Source organism: Muscardinus avellanarius, assembly GCF_963383645.1.
Source record: "Muscardinus avellanarius genome assembly, chromosome: 15".
Lineage (NCBI taxonomy): Eukaryota > Metazoa > Chordata > Mammalia > Rodentia > Gliridae > Muscardinus > Muscardinus avellanarius.
In genome coordinates this window covers 68,487,103-68,508,128 of record NC_137801.1, presented here as the reverse complement: position 1 = coordinate 68,508,128, position 21,026 = coordinate 68,487,103, and the positions used below count along the sequence as shown (strand labels likewise).

At 38.4% G+C, this 21,026-nt stretch overlaps 1 protein-coding gene across 1 annotated transcript in view; it reads right to left on the bottom strand.

The window, feature by feature from the left end:
* The window catches only part of STAMBP (STAM binding protein), a gene marked incomplete at both ends in the record, with an annotated part of 42,865 nt that extends 22,444 nt beyond the window's left edge, over positions 1 to 20,421 (bottom strand). Inside the window, 4 exons of the mRNA XM_080711078.1 lie at positions 2,118 to 2,484; positions 3,551 to 3,646; positions 3,894 to 3,969; positions 20,219 to 20,421. Coding sequence (XP_080567204.1) covers positions 2,118 to 2,484; positions 3,551 to 3,646; positions 3,894 to 3,969; positions 20,219 to 20,421 — 742 coding nt within the window. The remainder of the gene's footprint in view (positions 1 to 2,117; positions 2,485 to 3,550; positions 3,647 to 3,893; positions 3,970 to 20,218) is intronic.
* Between the last annotated feature and the right edge of the window lie 605 nt (positions 20,422 to 21,026).

The following is a 21,026-nucleotide window of genomic DNA, read 5'->3' as shown; positions in this document are numbered from 1 at the left end:
GAGGCAAACCAATTAGAATCACTCCAGACTTCCCAAACCAAGTCATGAGAGCCAGAAGGGCTTGGAGTAACATATTCCCAACTCTGAAAGAAAATAACTTCCAGCCAAAAATTTACTACCCAGCAAAACTTTCTATCAGATTAGATGGAGAAATAAAAAGCTTCCATGACAAACAGAAACTGAAGGAATTTATGTCTTCAAAACCAGCGCTAGAGAAAATACTCAAAGAGATTAACTACAAAGAAGAAATAGGTAACATACACCAGAACCAGAGAAACAAGATTTTCCATCCAACAGACAACTAAGATTGGTTATCTGTGGAGATTCATTATTTATGTTAGTCTTTTACCTATCTCTAAATTGTATTGTTTGCTTTTATTGTTGTTAATTTTTAGGAATTCTAGTTGGAATATTAATATACCTTCAGATATAGCATTTGGAAATATTTTATCCCATTCAATCAGTAACTTTTAACTCTGTTTACATTGTCTTTGGATATACAATATTTTTTTTAGGGAGTTTGTATACTCTTCTGTTGCCTGTGCCATTGAAATCATATCCAAGAAATCACTGCCAATTTCAATGTTGTGAGGTTTTATGACCCAGATTTTCTTCTAAAAGTTTATAGTCTTAAGATTTATATTTAGGTCTTTTATCCGTTTTGAGTTAATATTTGTATATGGTGTTAGGTAAGGGTCCAATTTTATTCTTTTTCATGTAATTATTATTTTTCAACAATATTTAGTTAAAAGATTATTTCCCCCACCAAATGTTCATGGAAACCTTGTCAAAAATAACTTGACAATATATGAAAGAATTTAGCTCTAGGCTTTTATTTAACTCCAATGGTTTATATATCTGCCTTTAGAACAGTACTACACTGTTTCAATTATTGTAGCTTTATATGGTTTGAAATCAGAAAATATATATCTTCTAGCTATGTTCTTTTTCAAGATCGTTTTTGGTATCTAGAGTCCATAATCCGTATTAGGATAGATTTTTTTTCCTGAAAAATAAATATATAAATATATGATAGTTTCACCAAAAAAAATAGAAAAAAAATATTCTCTGGTAAGAAAGACTGCAAAAAGAAATATTGAAATGTTATCTTTAAGTCATCAAAAGCTTGGTATCAGACAAATGAAACTGTTATGTGAGATTATCATTTTTAATTTTGGATAAATTGCTATAATACTAGATGTCAACCACTAAGCCAAGCATGGGAAGGAGGGATGGGGAGGTAATGGGGTGGGGATCAGGTGGGGGCTGACTGGGCGATGTGTGCATGTATGTCTACAAAAGTTTGTATCCCACTATGATGTATGAATACAGTGCACCAATAAAAAAATAAACTAAAAATAAAATAAAATTATTATTTTCTTGATTGCCATTATTGACAGCAGAAGACTGTCAATAGTTTTCATGGCTAAACTCAGTTGTCACTCACTACACACATAATGTTGACTAAGCTCCTTAAAAATCAGGAATGCTTTCACAGCAAGCACAATTCAGCTTTTTAAGTCAGTCTTTGAACTCCACAATGGTATTATACATTTCAAAACTATTTTACAAAGAGCCAACTCTGAGGTCTCTAATTCACTGAACATTTCAAATCTCTATCATCTTAAAAGCTGAGGATCTGACTTTTAAGGACAGTGTTAACTCTTCAGAAAAGTGACTTGGTAAATATGCTTAAGCAAAAGCAACTTTTATAAGATAGCCAATGTGACAGTGTGGCGGTACTTATCAAGGGGGGTTCTGTGATGAAAATTTAGTGAGAACACAAAGGCACTCTTAAGCTGAATTGCCAAAAATAGTACTCTGTTTGGCTGCAAAGAAGCTGAAAGTGGCCAGGCATGGTGGTGCACACTTGTAATCTCAGTCCTTGGGAGGCTAAAACAGGAGGATTGCAGGTTTGAAGCCCGCCTCAGTAACTTAGGAATGGTTACTAATAGTTGCCTGTTTCTGAATAGAAAATAAAATAGGTCTGGGGATATAGCTCAGAGGTAGAAGGTTCCTGAGTTTCATTCTCAATAACACACACACACACACACACACACACACACACACACACACACACACACACGACTGAAGTGGACACTAGCAAATGGACTTACTATTTTCAGAATTGATCAGTGCTCCAGGTTTCAAGGACCTGTCCACCACTGGTGGCTTAGCTGGCCTTACAGTTGTGTTACAGTCTGAAGGCTGTGTGGATGACACTGGTGAGGTGGGGATCACGTCTAAGGAGGGCTTTTCCAAGTCAGGCACCAGTGGCCCACCTAGGCCAGGGTCCACTTTCCCAAACTCCTGTACAATTTTCAGTCGTTCTTTTTCTAGCTCCTGGTTCCGGATCATCTCTTCAAAGGCATGGAACTGTTCCTGTTCCAACTGTTGCTGCTTTTGCTGGGCTATTCTCTGTCGTTCCTTTTCCAGCTCTTGTTGGAAAGCCATGTTCCGGGCAAATTCCTCTGCTTCCTTCTTCTACAAAAAGATAAAGGATTTAGCCTAATACTTTACACCTCAGAAGATCAAAGCTTCTCCACAGAAGATTTCCAAAATATACTTCTGTTCCAGTCTGATTTCCCAACACAGAATACATATTTCTATAAACCCAGGGAATAATCCCCAACCCTTTGTACAGAGCCACTGTATACCTATATTGAAGAATAAGTGAAGTCCTGGTCTTCTCAGTACCCTTCCCGAGTGACCATACCTAATGTATATTCTTCTGTACTGAAGTCTTGATGTACTTTATTGTCTGTGTTACATAACCTGGATCAAAGACAGTTCTATTCTAACTGTGCCATGTATATATATCCTCTACCCCAGGCTATAAAACAGAACTAAATCCCCTTTACCTGATATTGGGGATTTCTACTGAACTTTAACTCAAATGCAGCCTCCAATACAGAACTAATCAGATCAATAAAGTGACAATTTAAACAAACAAGAAATAACAAGGAATAATCTCCTTTGCTAAAGTTTTAACTTACAAAGTGCCTTAGAAATCTACCTTATAGCTGTTCACTGCTCTTTTCAACATCAGAGTCCAGACCAGATCCTAACAGATGGCTACACAATGATGTTTAAGTGCTTGAAGTGTGCATTCATGTCTGATACCACATCCCTGACACCTCCACATGCTTTAACTGACTCTTCCTAACAAGAATCGTCTAAAGATAGCTTGAAAAATAAATAATTATAAACAGCTTTAGGTTTAGCCAAACATGGATTGAACCTCCAAAACTCTATTATCTAAAAAACCTTTTCCTCAGGGACACTTTTCATTGTTCTTGATGTTCCTGCTCTAGATACAGCACTCAGGCAATAGATCACCTGTTCCTTAGGTCACCCTCTTTGACAACTAGGTTAAATTTATGTTAGAATCCTCTGCCTAACCATTACTTTTTGTTGTTGTTGTTGTTACTGATCTTTGCTCCCCAAAAGTGTAATCATGGACTCTGTTGAAATAGCAGATTATAGTTTCAGGGCACAGCATATGGAACCAGAATAATTTCCTTTTCTTTTTCTATGCTACTCTACTGACCTTTTCTTCATTATATTGAGCATATTCTTTGGTGTATCGTTTTAACAGCTCTGCCTTCAGCTCTTCTGCTTTGGGAAATGCAATCTCTTTTAATTTCTGTGACACAAAACAGAAATGGAGAGTTAGAATAATTTTAATGCCAGCTAAGTAAATAGAGAAAAAGAAGATTTAAGTTGGTAATGGCAAAAAATGATTAAAATACCTGCTTCTATATCAAACTTGCTATTTCTTAACTTTTTTGGTGAAATGGCCTTAGATGCAGAGATTACTACTTTTGTCTTAAAGTTAGCCTGTGTTGCTCTGAAGCTTTCTTTATGGGCAACAATAAAAAATAAAGACCCACCTTTACTGTGTCTTTCTTTTCAGGAATGAGAGCTGATTTGTAATCTCGATGTTTTGGTAGTTTCTCAATAAAGAGCCTACGGAAACAGATTGGAATGGTTATGATGCATAGAAAATATTCAAATGGCCACGAGACACTGATGCAATGCACTTTATTATGCAGCCACTGCATGAAGGGTTTCCAGAGGTATTGGGGAGAGAACCAGCACATCCAGACAGGACATGTGCCCTACCTATCACCATCCCTGGAAAGAGCACAAAGCCTTTCCCTCTTCTTCCAAATTGGCTATGGACAGTAAGCACCACACTCCTACGACAAAAAGGATGGCAAAACAAAACAAAGCAGAGCCTATCCTAAGCCCAAAAATGTACCTTCAAAGAAAGATGCTTTCCATGTTGTGATGTGACTGGCTTTCAAAGGAAAGGGCCTCTGTCATGAAACATTCTTCAGAGGACAGTTTGGTAGCCATGGGCAGGAGGCTAAGAAAAAACCACATCCATTACTACTCTTAAGATATTTAACTCTGGTATCTTTCTTTGGGATTTATGTTCCTTTAAAGAATATTCCTTTGCATCATACCAAACATGGAAATGCTTAGGATAATGCATGTGTTTTTCGTATATATTATATGTAGAGTATGCATTAAGATGTTTGATGAAAAGTGCTTGGATAGAGATCAGATACTAGATTTTCTCTTTCAGTCATTTTCCTTGGCTAGAAAGCTCAGTGGGGAAAATAAACTGAATCACTTCCCAGACCTCTATGATTTATGCTACCTATTTAGGGACAAGGAAATCTAGTAACTTGTCACAGCAAGACTTAGAACTTCAACATTACCCCACATTGCCTCAACAAGGCTTTTGGAATGTCCAGAACAAAGATGTCTTTTAAAAGAATTAAATAGCAATATGTGTAGCTGAGTGTGGTGGCGCATGCTTATAATCCCAGCATTCAGGAGGCTGAGACTGGAAGACTGCGGTTCGCAGACAGCCTCAGCTACTTAGTGGGGCCCTCCACAACTTAGTGAGACCCTGTTTCAAAATAAAGAATAAAAAAAATAGGGCAGGGGGTGTAGCTCAAAGGTAGAATGCCCCTGAGTTCCATCCCCAGATCTGCAAAAAAAAAAAAAAAAAAAAAAAGTAGCAATACGTGGACACTTTGTTTTGGAGACTCAAAACAAATAAATCGAGGTGGTTGGTACTGAGGCCTGAATCAGCAAGGAAAGCACTATGTCATAGAAATACCATGCTTTAAATCACTTACACACTTACTATAGGAGACTACAGACTTCTTCAGGCTAGAGAGTCCTGTGTTTTGTCCATCTTTGTAAAAATTCTTTAAAGCCAGCATAGTGCCTTGTGTAGAGGCACTCAGAGATGGATGAAATGGATTAGTTGAGTGAAAAAATAAAGTATAAATAATACATATAGTAAGCTACCTTATGTGTCAGAATGGGGGAATAGCATATATATGTATGTGCATGCATGTATGTATGTTTATTTTGATTATAAATATGTATATGTATACCAATACACAGAAAATATATAGAGAGAAACTAATAAAAGTAGAAGGCAGGGAAAGTAAAATGGATAAGATCAGAGTGGGAGTGAAACTCCTTATCATATGCCTTTTTATATTATTCTGACTTCCTGTAACAAAAGCAAGTTTATATGTGAGCACAAAACCCCCAGGCTATGATATGATATGAGTATCTTCCCTTTGTTTCAGCCACTGCAGTCAATTTTCTGAATGGGGATATATGGGTAGAAAGACTTCTTAAAAACTGACAATGGGACCTGGGTGTGGTGGCAAACACTTATAATTCCAGCATTTGGGAGGCTGAGGCAGAAGGATTGTGGTTCGAGGACAGCCTCAGCTACTACTTGCTGAGGCCCTTTGCAATTCAGTGAGACCCTGTTTCAAAATAAAGAATAAAAAATAAGACTGGGGGTGTAGCTCGGAGGTAGAATGCCCCTGGGTTCCATCCCCAATAACACACACACACACACACACACACACACACACACACACACACACACACAATGGGTATCATAGTCCATAGTCCTTACTGGAGGTCCTAGCACTTAGCAGTTAGGTAGACAGGTTCTGGAGTGCTCTTTCTGGGTTCAGATTCTGGCTTCCCCATTTACCAGCTGTGTGACCTTGAGTAGATTGATCTCACTATCTCTCAGTTTCTTTATAAATTATATAGGTAGAGACAAACCAGTACTCCTGAATAGGGTGAGAAAATAAAAACAAAGTGCTGAGCACAGTGCTTAGCACATAGTCACATCCACTATGTGTGTATATGATTATTTTTACCAACAAATAATAAAAAATGTGAGCTGGAATGAACATGGAGATGGTCACATCAAGGCTAGAAACTTTCTAGGTAAAGAATGGCAGTGGCTCAGAGGTATACTGTTCTCTGGGGTTATATCCTGTTGCAGCCTAGAGAGAGGAAATGTACCAAAGCAAACAAAGATGTGCTGGCAAAAACACAAGCTGAATAACCTAACAGAAAAATGGGAAAAAAGAGAGAAGTGGAAAAGTAAATATAAAAGGAGAATACATATGAAAGTGTTCAACTTTACTCATAATGAAGGAAATTAAAATTAAAATATCAATTTTCATCCATCGGATGGGAAAAGGCTTAAAAGTTCACTATACTAGGTATAGGTAAAGATGTAAGAATATAAGTGTTCTCATACACTGTTACCATTTTTTTTTCCTTAGAGGTGGAAAAGATGGGAGAAAACTTCAAATTTAATATGTGAATAAACTCACAATTCCACCTTTAGGAACTTATCCTAGAGATGATCATGTAGCAGTATAAAGATATACATATAAGACTACTCAAGCTGGGCACGGTGGCGCACGCTTGTAATCCCAGCATTCGGGAGGCTGAGACAGGAGGATTGTGGTTCACAGACAGCCTCAGATACTTAGTGAGGCCCTCTGCAACTTAGCGAGACCATGTTTCAAAATGAAGAATAAAAAATAGGGCAGGGTGTATAGCTCGGAGGTCGAATGCCCCTGGGTTCCGCCCCCAGACCCGCAAAATAAGTAAATAAATAAATAAACCAAAAAACTAAACGTCTATCTATATGGGATAATTTAATAAATTACGGTATACCCAAATATGAAAACAATTTAGTAATCATTCGCTCATCCATCCAAAAATACTTGCTGAGTATCAATTATGGGGTCAAGCGTTATTCTAAAGGTTGAGGATATGGCAGTGAATGTCAAAAAGTTCTTCCTACTATAGCGTATACATTTCACTGGGGAAACAGACAATATATAAATCAAAAAGCACATTAGAGAATCAGTGCTAGGGAAGTCACTATTAATAGGGAAGGAAGACAGAAAGTGAAAGGGAAAAGGTGAATTTTAAACAGAGCAACTGAAGAAGGCATCAATAAGAAAGTGGCATTTTCGTAACTACTGGAAGGGAGTGAGCCAGAAAGAGATGAAGGATAAGACCATTCCAGGCAGAAGGAACAGCCCTGACTGAGATGGCTTGGTATGTCCTCACAGGTTAAGAAAGGAAGTCACAGAGCAGAATGCAGAGCAGGATCCCACTCATTCCTCAAGGATAAAGGACATGCATGCACTTGCACATTGTCTTGTGCACATAAGCAAGATCGCAGCGGTCACCTCTAGTGGATGAAACTTCTCTTTTCACTTTCATATCTCCCTTGTAGAGTATGAATTTTTTAAAATGACAAGTGTTAATTTTATATGAAAAATAACTCAAAAGTCAGCCAGAAATTCTATATACAAGCTATATTATTCTATATATTCTATATAAAGGCTCTATAAAGGATCCTCATGTCATTTCTTCCAGTCTAAAAAATTAATCAGCAAAGTAGCTTCATCACAGATGAAGCATTCTTCAATCTATAAACTCCAATCTCAGTAAACATTTTCAACACAGGTGAAAGTTTATTTTCAGAAAGGACTTGTGTTACCGGAGGCTCCCACAGTAGACAGGAACTGCCTGAGTCCCATCTGTGTAGCCTCGTCGATGACCATAAAAAGCTGTGAAAGTATCCACTGCTTGGTTTATTGTCTGTGCTCATCATGAAAATATGTACTGATTTAATGTGCTGAAGATCTTTCTTCTATACTGGGGTCTGCAAAAGGCAGAGCATTCTTACATAGGGACACTACACTGGGTAGGAAATATGCCTGAGATCATTCAGATGTCTAAACTGCTCCAAGAAAAAGGACAGACATGCCTTTTAAATTCTAAATTAAAGTATCCACAAAAGGTCTAGAATAATGAGCCTCAATAGTGGGGAAAGCAGAGGAATGGTGAGGTAGATGCCTTCCCTCCTTTCTCATCTCTCCTTAGTTGTAGTAACCACCAAAGTGAGCCACTGTTGCTAACAGAAATATACCAAGTAAAATATGATAGAAAAATAGGCTGAGAATCACTTAGTTAGAACATCTTGGCAATTCCTGTGCTTGTCAGTTCACAGAATCAGAATTAGGGTCTTAAAAGACACTGCAAGGAGAATGAAGGCAACTGTATTGCTTCCAAACACACCAAACCAATGAAGTCCCAAATGAAATCTCAATTAAGAACATGAACTGCCAAATTCCTCCCACCCCCAGCTCTCTCCAGACTTGGTTCATCATTAAGTGGCTTTATAAGTGGAACCTCTTATACAGGGACAGATACCCCACATCAGCCTCACTGTTGACACTGATAATTTGTGTCACTCAAAGTAATACCAGGCCACATTTAAAAAAAAATCACTCTTCAATTAGGCAAGGTGGCACAAACCTGTAATCCCAGTACTTGGGAGGCTGAGCCAGGATGATTGCAGGTTCAAGACCAACCTTAGCAATTTAGAGAGACTCTCAGTAACTTAGTGAGAACCGGTTTATTTAAAAAAAAAAAAAGGCTAGGGGTTTCGCTCAGCGGTAGGATGCCTCTGGGCCCAATCCCCAGTATCACACAAACCTACACACACAAAAATCACTCTTAATATCATTCTCTCTTGCCTTCTTGGGAAGTTACTGCTACAGTTAAACTCCTTCTCTTCTGGACCATCAGTCTCTCTTGTACAAGACCCTTTATTGATGAAAAAGATGCTCTAGAATCTCCCATCTCAAAATAAATACACACAGTCTTGTCCCCCTTCAGAGATGTCCCTATTTTTCTACTTTTCCTATCCAAACTTCTCCAAAGAGTTGTCTATACTAGGGCTTGGTAAAATATACCCAGTGGGTCATGTCAGGCTAGTCATCTTTCACAAATAAAAAGTCACTGAAGTAGCCACACACACTGAAGTACTGGCTATGGCTGCTTTCACACTACAAAGCAAGAGAGCAAATGGCCCCATAAAGCAAAAAAAATATTACTATCTGGCTTTTTAGAGAAAAAACTTGCCAACTTCTGGTCTGCACTCACTGCCCCCACTTTCTTGTGGTGCATTCACATTTCCCCTGGCTCTGGTCTAGTGAAATAGCTTACTGAGATCACCAACGACATGTTACTGAAAGCAGAGGCCACTCTCTATCCTCATCCACCCGATAATCTCCTTCAAACACTGACTTCTTTTGGATCCCATGGTACCACTCCCTCCTGCAGCTCCTCTGCCTCTGAAACTTCCCTTCAAAGTCTCCTCGGATGGCTCTCTTCATAGCCACCCTCAGGGCTCTTTCCTAGGGTCTCCTCATTATCAAGGATTCTTGACTTTTATATACCATGGATCCTTCTGGTATCTGGTGAAGGCTATGGATGCTTTCTCAGAATAATTTTTTTGTGGGCTATAATACAAATAGAAAAATTATAAAAGAAACATATTTTGCTACAATACAGTCCTCAAACTGTAAAAAGAACTGTGAAATGTCCTTTTTAATGTATTAAATAACAGGATCTAGACATCTTTAATAACTTGGTGTCATAATTCTGAAGTAGTGATAAGTATAGATGCTAGCTTGGGATGTGAGAAAAGATTATAATGTTGTATGAAAATATCTTGATTTCTATTTGTGATAAAATTATAAATATGAATACTACTGTGGTTTAAGGCCAATATTCAAAATGGAAAGAAATGGTAAATTTTCGTCAGTGGTTAGTAAAAATAAGAAGAAATGTTTACGCCATCCAATTTCTTTTTCTTTTCTTTTTCTTTTTTTTTTTTTTTTTTGGTGGTACTGGGGGAGGAACCCAGAGGCTTTCTACCTCCGGGCTATACTCCCAGACCTTTTTTTACATTTTATTTGGAAACAGGGTCTCACTAAGTTGCTGAGAGCCTCACTAAGTAGCTGAGGATGGCTTCGAACCTGTGCAATCCTCCTGTCTCAGCCTCCTAAGTGTGGGGATTACAAGCGTGCACCACCATGCCCGGCTATGCCATCCAATTTCTATCAATGAATCCTTATGAGGTTGTTGGCCTCTTCACTAGAAGGTCACAGTCATTCTCATGACTTCCAGACCACCTGTATGCTAAGGTCACCCTTGCTTGTATTTCCAGCCTGGACTTCTCCTCTGAGTTCAGACTGGTACATTCCACTGCCTACTTGACATCTCTACTTGGATATATCACAGGCATCTTAACATGTCAATAGAACCCATACCTGAACTCTTGGGTCTCTCCCTTATTCAGCCCTACTCAAGAAATGGACTATCACATCCTATTCAAGGCAGAAACCTGAGGTCAACCTTGATCCTATCCTCTTTTCCAAACTATCAGTAAATCCCCTGGACTCCACCTTCACATACCAAACCCACCTGTGTTTTCCCATGCTGCCATACTACCTCAAGCCATCAGCCTCTTGTAAACTGCTGCAAGAGTTTCCTAGCCAGTCTCCCTGGCTTCTCCTAGTACTCCTCCACCATTTACCACACAACCAAAACTCATATTTTAGAAACAGAAGCTTAAGTTACAACTTCATTGAACTTTCAATGGTTTTCTATTGCTCTCAAGATAAAATGCAAACTCCTTACCACGGCCTATGACGTCCCGCTTGCCTCTCCAACCTTACCTGGAGTCTCTCTCCCTTCTCAATTGCTATACACTTCCCAATACAATGATCATATAATCCCTAGACTACATTAGGATCTTTCCCACTAAAAGCTTCTGAACACACAGCTCTGTTTTAAATGCTCTGTCCCGAGGACTTTCCAAGATGGCGACGGAGAGACGCAGCGTCCCTCACTAGCTGAAGCAAACTAAGTTCAACTACTGAAACAGAAGTGTCTTAAAGAAAAAATTAAACGTATGATCCAAAACAGACTTGGGGAGTAAGTACGGCAGAAAAAATCCAGCAACTGAACTGCAAGATTCACCACAACACATAAAGAAAGCAGATAGTGAGCTGAAGACTCGGCGGCCAGCGGAGTGCAGGCGCAGGCACAGGGGCCTCAGGGCTGCTGGCCCAAACGGAACTTTTGGGTCTTTAACATTCCCAGAGAAGCTCTAAAGTCTGAAAGTGACCAGAGAGTTCCAATACCCGAAGTTGCTAACTAACTGGAGCTCCTGAGCAGCACCCAACAAAGGCGGCCCAGCAGACACGCCTGGAGATCAGCAGGGACCGGGAAGTGGATCTGCTCACCACTGGAGCGAAAAGTCAGCAGGATACGGGAGAGCTGCCAGAGCTTCAGAGCCACAGATTGGACTACCAGCGTGAATAAAGAGGAGCCACGGACCCAGCAAGCACACAATGAGTACGATATATGTGAGTGCCAGTGTGCGCAAAGTGGGCCGATTCAACTCCAGGACCAAAGAAGAGCGCTTAAGGTGCGATACCTGCACGGGGCCACATGGGGACACTCCAAGCAAATACAAGATTCACCATATATATCAACAACATAGTAGGACTGTTATCTCTTTTATTATTAATTATTATGATTATTATTATGATTATTTATTTTTTTTACTATTTTTCTATCCTTTTATATATATATATATTTTTTTTTTCTTTTTTCTTTTTTTTTTGGTGGTACTGGGGTTCCTGGAAGCCCTTCTACCTCCAGGCTACACTCCCAGACCTATTTTTACATTTTTTATTTGGAAACAGGGTCTCCTAAGCCAGCGTGCGCGGCTGGCTTCGAACCTGCGCGATCCTCCTGTCTCTGCCTCCCAAGCGCGGGGATTACAAGCATGCACCACCACGCCCGGCTATATTTTATTTTTTACTATTGCAGTTTGGTATTGTTTGTTTTACTTTTTGGGTCTTTGGGTTTGTTTTGGTTTTTGGTTTTCTGGGAGGATAAGTTTTTTTTCTGGGGGGATAAGTCTTTTCTAAAGTCCTAATACAAAGACTGGGCTAAAAATAATACCCACTAACGATGGGAAGACAGCAGAAAACCAGACCTGAGAACTCTGAAAATATGAGAACTAGGAATAATGGAGAAATGACAGAAATCACGATACTGACCTACAAGAAATGCAGGAAGGGGAGTTCCTAAAATTGATCTACAATATAATGAAAGGATTTAAAACAAGTTTAGAGGAGATGAAAGATGAGTTAGAAACACTAAAAAAGAATCAGAAAGAGGCTTGGAATGAAATGAAAGAGTCAATAAATGAAATGAAGTCAGCAATAGAAAGAAATTCTGGAAGATTAGATGAAATGGAAAGTAGAATATCACTGTTAGAAGACAGTTCATCCAACACTGAAAACACAGCCAATAGTATGCAGAAGTCATTACAGCAACAAAACCTAAACATACAGCAAATTTGGGACAACATGAAACGCCCTAACTTACGGATAAAATGCATTGAAGAAGGGATAGAGATACAGAACAGGGGCATCCGTAATCTCTTCACAGAAATAATTTCGGAGAACTTCCCAAACATGGAACGAGAGATAGATCTTCATGTTTAAGAGACATACAGAACACCATTAAGACAAGATAAAAAAAGAACCTCCCCACGCAACATAATAGTCAAAATGACTAACATAGAGTCCAAGGAAAAGATCTTAAAAGCAGTGAGAACAAAAGGTCGGGTGACATACAGAGGCAAAATAATAAGAATCACCCCAGACTCTACAACCCAGGTCATGAATGCCAGGAGAGACTGGTATGATGTGATCCAGACCTAGGAAGAAATTTACTTCCAACCGAAGCTGCTTTATCCAGCAAAACTACTATTCAAAGTCGACGGCGAAATAAAAGTATTTCAGGATAAACAAAATCTCAAAAAAATTATGAATTCAAAGCCAACACTAGAGAAAATACTTAAAGAAATAAACCATAAAGAAGAAAAAAGCAGACTTCAGAACCAGAGAAGAGAGGAAAGTGATCAGAAGGACTTCTAAGGAAGAAAAAAAAAAGCTACCAAACAGATGACAGAACACAAAATGACAGAAAACAAAAATCATATTTCAATAATAACTCTTAATGTCAGAGGACTTAACTCACCAATCAAAAGACATAGATTGGCAATGTGGATCAAAAAACATAACCCAAATATATGCTGTTTGCAAGCAACTCACCTAACAGCCAAAGACACTCACAGACTGAAAGTGAAAGGATGGAAAAATATATATCATGCTACTGGAGAACAAAAAAGGGCAGGGGTAATCCTGATATCCAACAAAACAGACTTTAAATTAAGACACATTAGAAGAGACAAATCAGGGCACTTCCTTTTATTAAAAGGAACAATACACCAAGATGATATAATGATAGTAAACGTTTATGCTCCAAATGTGAATGCAACCACGTTTGTAAAACAAACCCTTCAGGACATCAGATCTCAAATAGACCCAAATACAATAATTCTGGGAGACTTTAATATGCCTCTAACACCACTGGATTGATCTTCAAGGCAAAAGTAGAGTAAAGACTCTTTAGAACTAAAGAAAACTATAAACCAAATGGACCTAATAGACATATACAGAATATTTCATCCAGAAACTACAGAATACACATTCTTCTCATTAGCCCATGGAACCTTCTCCAAAATAGATCACATCCTGGTACACAAAGAAAGCACCAGCAAATTCAAAAGATGCAATATAATTCCTTGCATCTTTTCAGACCATAATGGAATTAAAGTAGAAATCAACAACAGGAAACTCAAAAGAAACTATGCAAATACGTGGAGACTGAATGATACACTATTGAATGATGAATGGGTGAGAGCAGAAATTAGGGAAGAAGTAAAGAAATTTTTGGAAATAAATGAAAACAGAGACACAACTTACCAAAATCTCTGGGACACTATGAAGGCAGTATTAAGAGGAAAGTTTATTGCATTGAGTGCTCACATAAGAAGGACTCAGAATCACCAAGTTCAGACGCTATTGGCACAACTCAAGGATCTAGAAAGACTGCAACAGTCCAACCCCAAAGCCAGCAGAAGACAGGTAATTATTAAAATCCGAGCAGAAATAAATGAAATAGAGAACAAAAAAACAATTCAAAGAATCAACAAAACAAAAAGCTGGTTCTTGGAAAAGGTTAATAGAATTGATAAACCCCTGGCCAACCTAAACAAAAGAAAAAGAGAATCAATGCAAATTACTAAAATCAGAAATGAAAAAGGAGACATCACCACAGAAAGTGAAGAAATGTAAAGGATTATCAGAAACTACTTTAAAAATTTATACTCCAATAGACAAGAAAACATGGAAGAAATCGATAGATTCCTAAACACAGTTAACCTACCTAAACTGAACCAAGAGGACATAGCAAGCCTAAACCAACCAATAGCAAACAATGAAATAGAAATGGCAATAAAAATTCTTCCATCAAAGAAAATCCCAGGCCCAGATGGGTTTCCAGCTGAATTCTATAAAGCCTTCAGTAAAGAACTAATACCAATACTTCGTAACTTATTCCAGGAAATTGAAAGAGATGGAACTCTCCCAAATTCCTTCTACGAGGCCAGTATCACATTAATCCCCAAACCAAATAAAGATACCTCAAGAAAGGAAAACTAAAGACCAATATCTTTAATGAACATAGATGCAAAAATTCTAACCAAATACTAGCCATACGCATTCAAAACCATATCAAGAGAATAATACACCATGACCAAGTTGGTTTCATCCCAGAAAAACAAGGTTGGTTCAACATACACAAATCAATACATGTCATCCACCACATACATAGAATCAAGAATAAAAACCACATCATCATAGCAATAGATGCTGAAAAAGCCTTCGACAAAATCCAACACCCATTCATGTTAAAAACACTACAGAAAATTGGAATAAAAGGAACATACCTCAACATCATTAAGGCAATACACAACAAACCCAAAGCCAACATTATACTGAATGGGGAAAAACTGCAAGAATTCCCCCTAAAATCGGGAACAAGACAAGGATGTCCACTATCACCACTCTTCTTCAATATAGTCTTTGAGACTCTTGCCACAGCAATAAGAGAAGGAAATCAAAGGAATTCAAATAGGAAGAGAGGAATTAAAATTATCCTTATTTACAGATGACATGATCCTTTACCTAGAACACCCTAAGAACTCAACCAAAAGACTTCTGGAGTTAATTAACAAATTCAGCAAAGTTGCAGGATACAAAATCAACCTAAAGAAATCAGAGGCTTTTCTTTATACCAACAATGAATCCACAATGAAAGAAATAAAACAATCAGTTCCATTCACTATATAACCTCAAAACCAATAAAATACCTAGGAATAAACCTAACCAAAGATGTAAAAGACCTCTACAACAAAAACTATAAAACATTAAAGAAAGAAATTGAAGAAGACCTTGGAAGATGGAAAGACCTCCCGTGCTCGTGGATAGGCAGAATAAATATCATCAAAATGGCCATTCTGCCAAAAATGATTTATAGATTCAATGCAATTCCCATCAAAATACCAACTACGTTCTTCACAGATCTAGAAAAGCAATCATGAACTTCATATGGAGAAAGAAAAGACCCAGAATAGCCAAAGCAATTCTCAGCAACAAGAATCACGCAGGAGCCATCACAATCCCAGACTTCAAACTATACTATAGATCAATAGTAAAAACAGCATGGTACTGGCACAATAACAGGTACACTGACCAGTGGAACAGAATAGAAGATACAGAACAAATCCACACACCTACAGTCAATTAATCTTTGACAAAGGGGCCAAACTCATACGCTGGAGAAAAGACAGCCTTTTCAACAAATGGTGCTGGGAGAACTGGCTATCCATTTGTAGAAAGATGGAACTAAACCCCTATATCTCACCATGCACAGGAATCAACTCGAGATGGATCAAAGACTTAGAAATCAGACCAGAGATTGTGAAGTTATTAGAGGAGAACATAGGCTCATCACTTCAACATATAGGCACAGGCAGTAACTTTCTCAACAAAACCTCCAAAGCTCAGGAAATTAAAGCAAGAATCAACAAGTGGGATAGCATCAAACTAAAAAGTTTCTTCTCATCAAAGGAAACCATCAAGAACCTAAAGAGGAAGCCTACAGAATGGGAGAAGATCTTTACCAGTCACCGCTCCAATAGGGGGCTAATATCCAGAATATACAAAGAGCTCAAAAGACTCTACACTAGCAAAACAAACAACCCAATCAAGAAATGGGCAACTGAAATGAATAGACACTTTACAAAAGAGGAGATACAAATGGCCAATAGATTCATGAAAAGATGTTCTTCATCATTAGCCATCAGGGAGATGCAAATCAAAACTATGCTGAGATTCCATCTAACCCCAGTCAGATTGGCAAGCATAAAGAAATCAAATAACAACAAATGCTGGCAAGGATGTGGGGAAAGAGGAACTCTTTTACATTGTTGGTGGGAGTGCAAAGTAGTTCAGCCACTATGGAGATTTGTGTGGAGATTCCTTAGAAAACTGGGAATAGATCCACCATATGATCCAGCTTTACCACTCCTGGGTATTTTTCCAAAGGGGTTGAAAACAGAGAACTACAGCAACATATGTATACCTATGTTCATAGCAGCACAATTTGTAATAGCCAAAATTTGGAAACAACCTAGGTCCCCATCAACAGATGAATGGTTTGCAAATTTATGGGAAATACACACAATGGAATTCTATTCAGCTATAAAAAAGAACAAAATCACGTCATTTGTAAGAAGATGGAAAGGGCTGGAAAGCATTATGTTAAGTGAGATCAGCCAAACACAGAAAGAGAAGGGACATATGTTTCCTCTAATATGCCCAAACGAGTGAGCATTGGGGATACCAGAGGGACTCCAGATAATGGAAGGAAAATCTCAGCAAAGTTTGAATGGAAAGCTAAGAGAGGAAGGAGGCTGAACTTGACTGATGAGCGGCTATTTCCAAATAGGTGTAAAAGTACGAATATAGCAAGGTCAGCCTGGGTATTAAGTATCGGGAGGGGTAGGAAGGAAATGAGGGGGAGAGAGGGCACTAAATACAGATTAAATGTATAACATTTACTTTCAATAAAATAAATTTAAAAAATTTAAAAAGCCGGGCGTGGTGGCGCACGCTTGTAATCCCCGCGCTTGGGAGGCAGAGACAGGAGGATCACGTAAGTTCGAAGCCAGCCACGCGCGCTGGCTTAGGAGACCCTGTTTCTAAATAAAAATGTAAAAATAGGTCTGGGAGTGTAGCCCGGAGGTAGAAGGGCTTCCAGGAACCCCAGTACGACCAAAAAATAAAAATTAAAAAAATTAAAAAAATTAAAAAAAATAAATGCTCGGTCCCATGCTCCAAAATGACCAACTCAATTGTATCCTTCAAATCTCAGCTTAAATCTTACCTTCTCATTGAGACCTGACCCTTACTACTCTATTAAATGGCTAATCTATGTCACAGCACTCTCTTTGTTGCCTTCATAGAATCTTCCTTATTTTGTAACTACATTTATTTGTGTATCTGTGTACCATCTTCTCCTATACCTGGAATGGAACACCAACAGGGCAAGGGCCATTTTACTCACCACTGTGTCTAGAATCTAGTAGAGCACCAAGTCGATTGTAGATATATTCAATATATATTTGTTGAATGAACATGGTCCTTGCCCTGAAAGCTCTTTTTATATAAGGTAGTAGGACCCAGAAGACCCTTCAGAAAATACCTGGTAGAACAATTCCATGATTCTACTGAATTTTTCCACTAGTTATTCTCTAAAGGATTTATGCCCGTGGTTTGATTCTGAGAGGATAATCTATAAGAAAACTGAAAATATTCAAGAATACTATTTCTTCCAGCAGTAAAGATATATAAAGAGGACAGTAGCTAAAGGAACTTCTCAGGAAAACAAATTTTGTGCCTAGGAATGAAAAACATCTAACAATAAAGGAAAGCAGAAACGTAATTATAACTGTATGAAACTTTATCAACACTGAAGCCATATGACAGGGCACCATGGTATTAATGGACTACAAGAAAAAATGGACACTATTTCTAAACTTAAAAAGAAGAATAAGGATAAGAGCAGTCCCTCTTATCCTCTTTAAAAAGTATAGTATGAATCCTAGGCAGTATTTTTCTTTACAGCATTTGTGTTTGATCAGGGTGAATTTGCATTCAGAGAGCATTAGGTAGTGTCTGGCAATATCTTTGGTTGTCAAAGCTGGGGGGAGGAGTCACTCCTGGGACTTAGTGGGTAGAGACCAGAGATAATGCTAAACATTCAGCAATGTACAGCATAGTCCCACAATAGAGAATTATTAACTTCCAAAGTATAAGACATCCCCACAATAGAGAATTATTTACTTCCAAAGTTAGAAATCCTGCTTTAGAGGAGGCTGTAATAAAAAACTTAATGTGATATAATTGCCACATATATATCTCTCTGAGAGGACACATAAGGTACTAATACAAGTGATTGCCTCTGGGGAGCAGAATTGAAGGATAGGGGGAAAAAAGGAAGAGTAGGTAAAAATATTCACTTTCAACTATCTATATATTCTTTTGTGCCTTCTGGATTCTATACTATATCTATTAAAAAACAATAATAAAAACTTCCCCCAAAATAGTCAGGGTGGATCAATCATTTCTATAATCTCAAAAGACTACCTTCAAATCACAGAACACTATTAAATGAAAAACAAAATGAACCTATGTCCTAAAATCTGAATTAGGAGTTATAAAACCTGGGTTTTAGCTGGGCATGGTGGTGCACGCTTGGAATCCCAGAATTTGGGAGGCTGAGACAGGAGGATCATGGTTTGCGGACAGCCTCAGCTACTTAGTGAGACCCTCTGCAACTCAGTGAGACCCTGTTTCAAAATAAAATATAGGACAAGGTGTGTAGCTCGGAGGTAGAATGCCCCAGGGTTCCATCCCCAGTACCGCAAAAACAAAACAAAACAAAACAAAAAACCTTGGGTTTTGTCACTCCAAACTGGGGAACACCAGAATATCTCTAAACTCTGAGCTTTTTGTTCATAAGTAGAATGAGAAGATTGAATCATGTACCCTTGTGAAGATCAAATGAAATTATGCAGGTGAAATACCCTATAAATTACGAAGAGCCATACAAATACATGCAATCATGTTTTTTAAAAGTATGTATAGAACTGGGAGCCATGGTGCATGCCTATAATCCCAGCATTTGGGAGGCTGAGACAGGAGGTTTGCAAATTAAAAGCCAGCCTGGGCAATTTAGCAAAGACCCTATCTCAAAATAAAAAATAAAAATGGCTTGGGGTAGAATACCCTTGGGTTCAATCCCCAATACCACACACACAAAAAGTATATATGACCAGATTATAAATAAGACCTTTAACATTATTTCCTTCTTAAGTTACATGTTACTTCTTTTGCACTGAGGTTTTAGGATTTATTCCCTATTGATAACACTGAAATCTTCTATTTATTCTTCCTACTCTAAGATGATAAACAACTCAAGGGAAAGGTATTATTATGATGAGCCATATAAATTGTAGGAAGTCAAAATTATTTGATGATTTGAATGATTATAGTAAAGGTTAAAAAGAACTTTTTCTTATTTCACTCAATTTGGCACAAAATAATTAGAGGCAAGGAGTGTTGGCTCTGTTAGCCCTGAGTAATAATCCTATGACCAACAGCCTTAATAGAAAAAGGACAGTAAAAAAAAAAAATTCATCAATTTATACGTGTCTAGTTTTGCTACCAAATCTTTTGTCTAACAGCTGGGCCATGTGGGCATAGGCCAAAAAGCTAAGTTTCTTACTCATGAAATTACTGAGTCATGAAAACAACACCTTCAGTACTCATGTCTTTGAATGGCAAGGACAGAGAATATGTAGGAGCTACCAGCAGAAATGATTAACACTGATGAAGCGCTAAAGTTCTCTAGTTTTAGTAATTATGAGCAGAATAAGTGAACACGAGGGCAAAATAAGTGAAGCATCAGTCACCAGGCAAGAAAAAGGAAACCGTAGGTGTCTTACGTGATATACTTGTTATAGAGGATGAAGGCATGTTCGATGTTGCCTTCCTCAGAGTAAATGGAGGCCATTCGGATCATCTCCACTCCAGAGCGGAAGTACCGTCGGGGTGGGACGTCTTCATTCACCTCCACTGCACTCCCCAGCAGGGAAAGAGCCCTCACCCGGTCTTCGGGTGGGAGGCTCACATCTCCATGGTCAGACATCAGGACCAAGAAGTTCTGAGACAGAAAAAACAGATGGCATCAAAACCAGAGCTCCTATCATCCCAGTACTGTCTAACACAAAATCTGTTTATCTTACAAACCTTTACTTTAAGAAGAAATTTTGAAAAAACCACAGGCTGTGGCTCTGATCAAATAAAGTCTCTCTCCCACAAGAAGACTGAGACTTTCAAGGAAGCCTAAGTCACTATGAAAGGATTGCCAGACATAGAACCCCACAGTCTTTGGGCCATAATTAGGTGGCACTAGGAATATTATAGTAGTAGGCAATGGGGAGGTTCAGTTCTACTCTTTGAGTTAGTCATTCCCTGTGATTAGGTGTACCTGATTAGAGAACTATAAAAATAGGGACAGTATTTTATATTTTTTACATTATTTTTCCTTGTAGCTACTCCAGTACATGGCAGAGTGCATTCTATGAACCTCCTCCTTCTTCTTCTTCTTCTTTTTTTTTTGTGTGGTACTGGGGTTCCTGGAAACCCTTTTACCTCCAGGCTACACTCCCAGACCTATTTTCTACTTTTATTTTTATTTGGAAACAGGGTCTCTTAAGCCACCACGCCTGGCTTCTATGAACCTTCTTGAGG